A 10,607-nucleotide genomic window follows, 5' to 3' on the forward strand; every position below is an offset into this window, starting at 1 on the left:
CATTTCATACATACAAACAAAGACACACTTATATTGTAAAATATAGAGAAATAAAAACTTTATATATAAATTAATTTCTTAATTTTTATAGTGCTATATGAATAAAATATATATTGTATTTATTTTCTATTTCAATAATAAATAATTTATGTATTTTTTTCACTAATCTTAATTGCCATTCATCACATGATTTTTTAAATACACAAATAGATAGTATACAATATATTTTACATAATAATATTTTGCATAATATTTAAATCAATTGCAAAACATACACACATATATATATATATATATATAACTAAATATAATTTTTTTTAAAAATAAAATATTTAAAATAATTTTACAAATGATGTGATAGATAAATGTAAATCACAAACAAGACATTTGACTAATTTATGTTTATTTGATAATCACATTCACTGTTAATGCAATGAGAAATATATATAAAAATAATAATTTCTATTTTTATATGACTTTAATACTTTGTATGAAATTTATTCAGCAATTATTTCAATCTAATTCATGTCCGCATTTATCATAATTATAGTCCATATAATTATTATTAAATATTTTAATTTGCAATTTAATGAATGAAATGAATTTTGTTTTGTTTTGTTGTGAAAACAAAACAAAAGTCTCTTATGAAAAGCAATATTATATAAATTAATATAAAGTATATTTAAAAATGTATTATTTTGTTATTTTTTAAAAGATATACTTAAATATATATTTAAATTAGTTTTTAACTTAGTTAAAACAATGTTTAATAATAGTATTCATAAATACAATTAAATAATAAAAAACAACAATAGTTTTCATAATCATATAAAACATTATTCAAAGTTTATTCATCAAATGTATCTCAAAAAAATAGTTCATATTAAAAATGTTTATACATTATATAAATGAGTTAATAATTATATAACAATATTATAAGACAAATAATAATTATAATAATAATAATAAAATAATAATAAAATAATAATAATAATAATAAAACAATTAAAAAATAGACTAAATAGAAAAAAGTGACAGAAAAATGGATGATTATATTAAAATAATAATAATATATAAAATAATAATAATTATTATTATTATCAGTATTTTTATGACAATCACTTTAAAAGCATTTTCTCAAATATTTTCTGTTTGACTTTGAATTGTTGTGAAAAAATACATTTAGTTTTGGGACACAAAAAATATTTTTATTCAATTTATGGCCTAACCTTATGGTCTAATGTTGGAAACGGCATATTCATCGGCAGCCATCTGCAGGTCGTCCACATCAGTGTTCTGTACTTTAGCTGATTGTTGATAATTGTTGGTCAGTATATAGGTTTTCATTGGTTGAGAGGCCAGTGGTCTGACAATACTACCAGTGCCTGCAATGTTAGAGCTCTGCGGTGATGACTGGGATAAACCGGATGACAACGGTATAAATGTTGGTCCGGCGGCTGATAACGGAGCCGACAAATACTCATCGGCCGCATCGCTATCGGCAAAAAATGATTTGGTTGCCAGTGGTTGGGCACCGGTATTATAATCAAAATCAATTGCTACCGGTTTATTTGATTGGCTAACTTTGGCGAACAACGGTAACTGTCCACTGATCAATGGTTCAATTTTCGAGAATCCACGAGTGGACAGATATTTATCGTTGACAGCGCTCTGAGCCGTATTCAAGGTCTGAGCTGTTAGGGGCTGATTGTTGAAAGTGATTGGATTAAACAAAGACTCTGGTAGTCGTGAGGAGGACGAGGAGGAAGAGGATGAATGAGATATAGGTTCTGATGATTGTGAGTATGTATATTGTGGTGCAGTTTGTGACAAAAACAGTTGGTTTGATGATGTCGGTGAAGTGGCCAATGATGATGACGAGGAGGACTTGTATGTTGTGCTGAAACCGGGTACAGTCTTTTTAGTGAATGCATTATCTCCCGAATTACCGGATGATGTCTGGAAATACTGATTTGTCGGCGTCTTAGAGTTGGTAGCCTTTGCTCCGGTATCCTTAGCGCCAGTAAGTCCTCCGATATTAATCGGATGTCTTTCCTTACTCGTTGCCATCAAGTTTTTCAAAGTATTGATCAGTTGTTTATCGTACGGGTCTTTTGCATAACCGGCCAACGGGTCATTATTGTCGAGATTTGCGTCCTGTTCTTCCACTTCGCCATTAGACTTGTGGATAACGTCACCCAAATATACCGATTTATGATTGACCACCGGTTCTGTGTTATAGGAAACCGATTGTTGGTCTTTTAGCGGCGGGAAAAAGTGACTGATTGGTGGTGACGGCACTGTACTCTTTGCCTCAGTATTGCTAAAGTCGGTCCATTTGAATGGCAATGGCTTAGCACTGGTAGTTTCATAAGTTTCCTCATTAGTGTTTTTATTATAGTTAAAATTATTGTTAAAGTTGTTGTTAAAGTTATTGTCATTATTATTATTATCGTTATTATTATCATTATTATTGCTATTATATGTTTCAAGTGGTGGTGATTGAATAGCGCTATGCGATTGTGGATCAGACATATCTTTTAGATAACGGGCCGGTATTTTTGATGCACCCGACGATGATGGCGATGACGACGCCGACGATTCATCTACCTGTGTGTTAGCATTATAGACATGTTTGACAATTGTTGGCACTTTTATCGTTTGCTTTAATGGTTGTGGTGTCGGCAATGATTCACTATTATAATCATAATCCTTGTCCACTGTACCGCCTATTATTGGCTGAGGAACCGGTAGTCTATCTAAATTTCCATTATTATTATTATTATTATTGTTAAAGTTTTCATCATTGAATCGATTATTATTTGTATTATAATTGTTGAGTTGATTTCTAGTATTTCTTTCGTTATTAATAAGTTGATGAAACCTATCCTCACCATTATTATTATTATTATTCCAGTTGTTTACATCCCTGTCCTTATTATTAAAATACTGTATTGGTCTAATAGATTTCTTATTAAAGTTATTATGTTTTTTATTATAGCCACCAAAGTCCAGCTTTGGTGCCGGTATTACTTTGAGTCCATGGGTTGGATACATAGGTTTGGGTGAATAGTCCTAAAAATTATTGTTATTTTTTAAAATTTTATTTTATATTATTTACTACATTTACATAGCGTTTACTAATTTATCAAAAAAAAAAACAAACAAATAATTAATTAATTACTTTTTTATGTGAATCCCTATCAAAGCGAAACGCGCGTCCATCTTATGAAAACAATATTACAATTAATGTATTCATAATAACATAATGTTTTTGTTTGTTTGTTTTAAATACAAAAAAAATAGTTAATTCATTCATAAATAGTTTTAAATACAAAAGATATGCAAATAATAATATTTTTTTAAAATTTATAAAATTATTAAAGTATTTACTTATCCATCCTTTCTTTTCAAACTTAATTTTGCCGCCTTTAAGATCCTTAGCCCGGATTAACAGTATAGGTATCCTAAGCGGTGCGTCGCCCTTACGATTAGGGTTGGGCCCCATATGCAGCTTATTGAATGGTATGGCACCGTTGATGGCAGCCGTGGCTATCGCTGCCACGATATCATCCATCGGAAAGTTTGACTAATAAAATTCAAAATTGTTTGAAAAAATAAATGTTTTGAGTCTAAAATTTATAATAAACTCAATGAGCTTATAATAAACTTTTTTCAATATTTAAATATGTAATATTATGTATTGAAGAAATTCAAAAATTTTTAACATTTTATTTTATCTAAAATTAAAAAAAAATACTTTTTACAATATTAATTTTTGTTTTATAATAATTTAATATCAAATATTACAGTATGTTATAAGTTATACAGTATTATTGTAAAAGCTATTTATAAACACTTAAATTTCTATGCATGTGTTTAATAACATACTGTATATTACATATATTTAAAGTTTATATGTTTTTATGAACAAAAAAATATTGTCTTTTTTTTATTTTATATACACTTTTACAATCATATTATTTTGATGTGTTTACTATTCACTCAACTTTTTTATTTATTTCATTATTTTTCTTATTATTAAAATCACAATTTTATCAAAAGATTTTTATTTGTGATTGTATTTCAGTGGTTTTGATTATTCATAGCAAACATACAAATATATAAATATATTTATGTAAAAAGTGATCACAAAATTGCATTCAATTTCCTATTATTATTATTGTTGTTATAAAAATTTAAAAATATTTTATAGTTTATACAATAAATACAATATAATTATAGATTTTTTCATAGAAAGTCAAATATTTATTAGATTTCTAGAAAAAATATTTTTATAAAATTTGTTGTCTCTATTATTTTCATTTATTTTTTATTACATTTATTTGTATAAAATTGTTGTTTTTTTTATCGAAAATCAATATGTTTTAAAATAATCAAAATGTTTATATTGTTGATAATATTTGTTTTTTAATATTTTTATAAATAAATGTTTATTTATATAAGTTTATAAATTATAATATTTATAATTTTTTAAAATAAAATTTTTAGATATTAAAATTTTATATAATTGAATAAAAATGCAATCATTGAATATAAACAAATAATTAATTACTTTAAATTTTAAAAACTATTTAATTATTATTTAGTTTTTTTAGTTTTGCTAAACTCAATAAAAAATAAATATAACTATATTATAATATATTTATTTAATTATTTTTTAAACAATAAATGAAATATTAACAATAAAAACTATTTTATATTATTTGAAATATCTGTTTATAACTTGAGCAAAATAATGTGAATTTTTATATAAACTTTTATAATAATATATTTTTTTAATCATATAATGTACAAATATACTTTAATACTAAAATATACTAATAAAATGATATCTATATAACTATTTTATTGTTTTTTTAATTAGAATCTAGTTTTATTTTAATATACAAATTACAGGTATATTATTAAATAACTATAATTATTAATTAGTGTATAAACATTATATTACATATTATAATATACAAATCTAACTTTTATAAATATGAAATATACAAATTTTATATATCAATCAAATAATGTTAATAAATATAACAATTTTTATATACACTTATTTTATAGTTTAGTGCTCCATATAATTTATATATATACACTTTTATATATAGTATATTGATGTATAGATCATGGCTTATATTTTTATTGATTATTGTTATTATTTAATAATAAAGTAATAATAATAATAATAAATTTATATTATAGTTATACTCCTCTTATGTTTAGCTTAAGGCTTATAAAAATTATTGTTATAATAAGAAAAATATATAGTTTTTAATTTTATATATCATGTTTTCGATATACTTTTTATAAAAATCTTTTAATACAATTTCATGACTATTGACTTTCAAGATATTGCAAAAATAAATTGTTTGTTTCTATTAATAAAGTAATATATTTTCGTTTTTATTTCCCTTTTATTTTTCACTTTATAATACTTTGTATTTCTAATAAACCTATAATCTGATAGAAACATGAAATTAATTATATATATAGTTTAACATAAATTTTATTATTTTTAATTATAAGTCAATTAATAAACTATTTTATTATCTCATAAAATTAATTTAATAACTTTATACTACTACTAATAATAATAAATTAGTTTGTATAATTTATATTGTTTTTATCTATTTGTCAATTATTAACAATAATAAAAATGAAATAATAAATTATACTAAAATTATTTTTTTAGTAGTGTCAAATTTAATTAATAAAAATAAAAAATAAAAACATTTCACACTATTATTATTGAATACATTAGTTTTAATTGATTATTTATTTTTTTTATTTACTATAATAATGCAAACTTTTTGTATATTATTAAAATAAAATAAATATTGTTTCAGCACCCGGATATAAAAATGGTAATTAAAACTATTTTAAAATCATTATTATTAATATGATCAACAATTTAATAGTTTTAAATTTAATTATAAAAATAGACAATTAATGTATATCATTAGAGATAATTTAGCATTAATAATAAATACAATAAATTAGCGATAAAAAAAATAAAATAGAAAAATTCAAAATACAACATAATTAACACCAAAACTAAAAAATAAAAATAAAGACAGATTTTTCTTTTAAAAAATAAAATCTTATAATAAACACTACATATGTATTACACGGGGAACAGGATGTATGAGTCTGTGGTTAGCCCGCTATTATGCAATCAGCTATTGTTATGTATGGAGTGTATAACAGTATATATATATATATATAATTTTGTGAGACATCTTTCTAACTGTAGGGAGAAATTAGTTCATTCACACTGTGATAATAAAAATTATATTTACACTAAATATACAGTATATATATCTATTGATGTTTTTTTCTTCTTAAAGCTACCTAAGCTAAAAAACAAGATTTATATACTGTATATACACTATAATACTGTACATAGTTTATGTTTGTGTGTGGTTTCCACTATTCATCAATTATTATTTATTATATAAAAAAAATATTTTTCATTCAAAATTTGTCTTCATCTTAATAAATGTATGTATGTATGTGTGTGTGTGTGTGTGTGTGTGTGTGTGTGTGTGTGTGTGTGTGTGTGTGTGTGTGTGTGTGTGTGTGTGTGTGTGTGTGTGTGTGTGTGTGTGTGGATATGTATTTGTATATATTACACCATAACTTGCAAGTATTTCATTAATAATAAAATTGTATATATTTTTATCATTAAAATAATTTTTTTTGTTGCTTAACAAAAGCACTAAAAATATATTATTGAGTCAAAACTCATTATTTTTTATGAATGTAATACACATAACATTTAAATGACAATTAAATAAAAGTAGTAGTATTAATACAGTACACACTGGATAATGTATTTATATTCATTAATAAAATGATAACAAAATTAATAGTTTTTTATATAATATATACAGTACAGTATGTTTTTAAAATGAGAAAAAATCAATGAATATATAACAAATTTTGTATTGTTTAAAACTATGTTAAAAATGTTATATTTTTATGTTTAATTCAAAAAAATATTATATTTTTTTATAAAAATAAAAAATAACATTAACCCGATTATAGTAAACTAACTAATTGGGTAATATATGATTTGATTGTCACGTTAAATGTAAAAATATAAAGTTATATTTAAAACATTGCCATGATTTTTTTTATTAAATAAATGATATAAAATATTAAATACATGAATAAAATATTATAAATACATATATTAATATTTATACATTGTAATACATTATAATAATTTATAGTAAAATAAATCATTTTATTTTTATTATTGTTTAATGTCATTAAATCAGTTCAAAGACATTAAACAGTAAAAAAATTTAAAATAAAGATTTATTTCAAAATTTGTTATTAAATGTTATCTTAATACTCTATAATTATATTAATAAGTTTGAAATATTTTATCAATAAGTAGTAAATCATATATTATTAAATAATAAATTGTCATTGAAATACTATTTTGAAAATAAAATTATAACAAAAAATAAATTTTATTTATTATTTTTAATTTTAATTTGTTTGTAACAGTATATTTAAACTAAGCCACATGTTTATATAATCGACATAAATAAATGAGTATATCATAATGTTTTAATTAAATTATAAAATCAAATTAATTTATCGATTAAATCTTAATGATAAAACTATTATAATATATTTATCTAATGCCCCTAATTGTTAGTTTCAATTTTTTTTAATTAATATTTTGTTTATCTAAGCGTTACCTTTATAATTATATGTTGATTTATATCATATTAAGTGTAATATCAACAAATAGTTAAATAAATAAATAATTAAATAATCAATTATTTTATGACTTTATTAGTGTGATCAATTAGATTTGATATTTTTAGTTATATTGTTTATACATTTAAATAAATACAAAATTAATTGTATTTTAAAGCAATCAATTGTAAATATAATAAACTGTATATTAAATGCAATAAAACTAACAAAATAGTTTTTTTGTGATAAAACCAGTATAAAAAAGTAAAAAAGTAAAAAAAGGTATATTTAACACAAAATCTTTACGAAATATCAAAACTTTTACATATCTTTTCTCAATCAAAGTATTATAAAATTTAAATTATTTTATATATTATGTTAAATACAGTACGTAATACATTAAAGTTATTTTTGGGTTACTATATCTATTATATATTGAATTGTTTTATATATTACTAAAAGTTATATACATTACTTGTCGATAATATAGATATCATAAAACTTATCGATGCCTACATATATAAAATATTATATACAATAAAACATATATAAGATATCGTTTAAGTTATATATTTATACTTGTATTATACACTGAATTTTATTAAAGTTATAGTATTCAATCAACACATTTTCCTAACTTTTTATTTATAATGTATTTTGAAATTAATTTGATCAAATTCATTGATTTGACTGACAGATAAAATTTTGAAAAAAAAATAATTTTATCATCACTTTGTTTAACAAATTTGAGTATCAATTGCATTCAAATATTGCATTAGATTATTAAACATGTATAAACCAGTAATACTAAATACATATGAATTTATTTATTTATTTTTATACTTATCAGATATTAATACACAAAAAAAATATAATTTATCAATCTATTGGTCAATAAATTAATTTATTAATCTGCTTTTTATCACCTTATTTGGTCAATTAGTTTTTTATATAATTTGATTTATTGTATGTTTAAAAATAAATTTTATTTTACTAACTTTATGTATGTCTGAAGTGACATCAATTTCAATCGACATAATAATAAAAAATATATATATAAGCAATAAAAACATCTAAAAGTACAGCTGTTTTGTTTAGTATTTTAAAATTCATTTTTTGTTTGTTTGAACATTTAATATCTCATTAAATTAATGTATTAGTTAATGATATGATTAAGTTTTTAAAAACATGTATTAATTACTAATATAATATTTTTACATTTTTTTAAAAAATTTACCAATATATTACTAATTAAAATAATAGTCTTATATAATAATAATTTTTATATTAAAATTATTTTGTATAAAATATAACATAATTAGTGCTATTTATACATTTAAAAAGATAACAATAAATTTATGCAAAAATTGTTTTGATTTTTATTTTTTTTGTTATTTAGTGTATGTCTGTGTTAGTTATTTTATAAGTTCATGTAATATGAATTTAAGGAGAAACCATAAAAAGTAAATTTTTTATTTATTAAAATAATTTTTCATAAAGTAAAAAAAAATTAAAACATATTTTTAAAATCTAATATAAATAAGTACTGAAAACAACAGTTGACCGCAAGTATTAACATATAATGCAATATTATATTAATTTATTTTGAGAAATCTCATTATAATATAGTTAAGCGAATAAAAAATATAAAACATGTGTTTTTAATAATATTATTATATTGTACTGAATATACTATATATACTTTTATGAATAAAAATATTTTTTAATACAATAATAATTCATTTTTATTATGCTATATAGTTAAGTACTATTTTTAAAGTAAAAATTTATTTATTTTGAATTTTGAATATAATAAGATTTTTAATTATTTTATATTTTAAATTTGGAGTAATACATGAAGTTATTTTAATAACGTTATATACAATATTATTTTTGTCATATATATATATATATATAAATACAATGTTTATAATACTGTATATTTGAAATATAACAACAAAAACTTTAGATATGACAACAATTAAGATATTTCACCTAAATTTGATCTAAAATTGATATTAGTTGTAATAAACAACAAACATTTTATGTTTTTATTTAAATCATTGATAGATAAAAATATAAGTATTCATCAATATAAAAAAGTTATAAAAAAATATATAATAATAAAACCGTTAATAATATTGTTATTAATGACTTACCCCACGATTGGACCGGTATTGTTGTGATGGTTGTGATTTAATAGCGGACACATATATCAGTAATAGTGATAACACTAGGGGTTCACAATAGAAATATTAAAGATACATATATATGAAAAACAAAAATTATAAAAATATACATTGTATTTAATATAAAATTTAAAAAATAAACAAAATTTCTATTGTATAAAGTGGTAATGCATTGAACAATAAAAATCAAATTATCAAAACTATATAAATTTAATACAACAACAATATATTTAATATAGTTTCACATTAATAGTTTAAAGCAACAGGGAAATAAATTTTTATAAATAAAATTATTAAGGAGTCGTCAAAAGTCTCACCTAAATTAATGATTTTTATTGAGAAATTCATGGTTTTATATATATATATTGTAACAAATATTACTAATTTTGTTATAATATTAAATTATTATTATTATAAAATATTATTATTATATTAGAAATAATAATAACTTTTTTTTGGCAATCACTTTTTATTATTAAATAAATTAAAAACACTTTTTATTAAACAAACTGTTTAAATTCATTTCAATAAAATAGTTTATTTTCTGAAAACTTTTTTATTATTATTATTGAATAAAAAAATAAAATAAAAACAAAATAAACACAAAGTTTTCAATACAATTCAACGTTTGATTACTAAATAAACACTATAAGCAGTTATTATATGATTTTTATTTGACATCTT

General features: G+C 20.6%; 1 protein-coding gene across 1 annotated transcript; it reads right to left on the reverse strand.

Annotated features, from left to right (window-relative positions):
- Positions 1-1,200: 1,200 nt before the first annotated feature.
- LOC128955318 (phosphatidylinositol 3-kinase 3-like) lies at positions 1,201-10,265 on the reverse strand. Its single transcript, XM_054300980.1, has 5 exons — positions 10,241-10,265; positions 9,894-9,967; positions 3,394-3,589; positions 3,185-3,225; positions 1,201-3,075 (listed from the first exon to the last, which is right to left on the reverse strand). Exons 3-5 carry the CDS (start codon positions 3,575-3,577, stop codon positions 1,231-1,233), a joined length of 2,070 nt encoding a protein of 689 aa, XP_054156955.1. The 5' UTR covers positions 3,578-3,589; positions 9,894-9,967; positions 10,241-10,265; the 3' UTR covers positions 1,201-1,230.
- Between the last annotated feature and the right edge of the window lie 342 nt (positions 10,266-10,607).

The sequence above is a fragment of the Oppia nitens genome, unplaced genomic scaffold (assembly GCF_028296485.1).
Source record: "Oppia nitens isolate AA-2021 unplaced genomic scaffold, nextdenovo-longstitch-racon4-pilon3 scaffold2_pilon_pilon_pilon, whole genome shotgun sequence".
NCBI classification, from domain to species: Eukaryota; Metazoa; Arthropoda; class Arachnida; order Sarcoptiformes; family Oppiidae; genus Oppia; species Oppia nitens.

Coding starts and splice junctions, on each gene's coding strand:
- LOC128955318 (XM_054300980.1), bottom strand. CDS start 3,577: ATGGATGATATCGTGGCAGCGATAGCCACGGCTGCCATCAACGGTGCC. Junction 3,226..3,393: donor TGAAAAGAAAGGATGGATAA/GTAAATACTTTA, acceptor TGTTTTCATAAG/ATGGACGCGCGTTTCGCTTT. Junction 3,076..3,184: donor ATAGGGATTCACATAAAAAA/GTAATTAATTAA, acceptor AATAATTTTTAG/GACTATTCACCCAAACCTAT.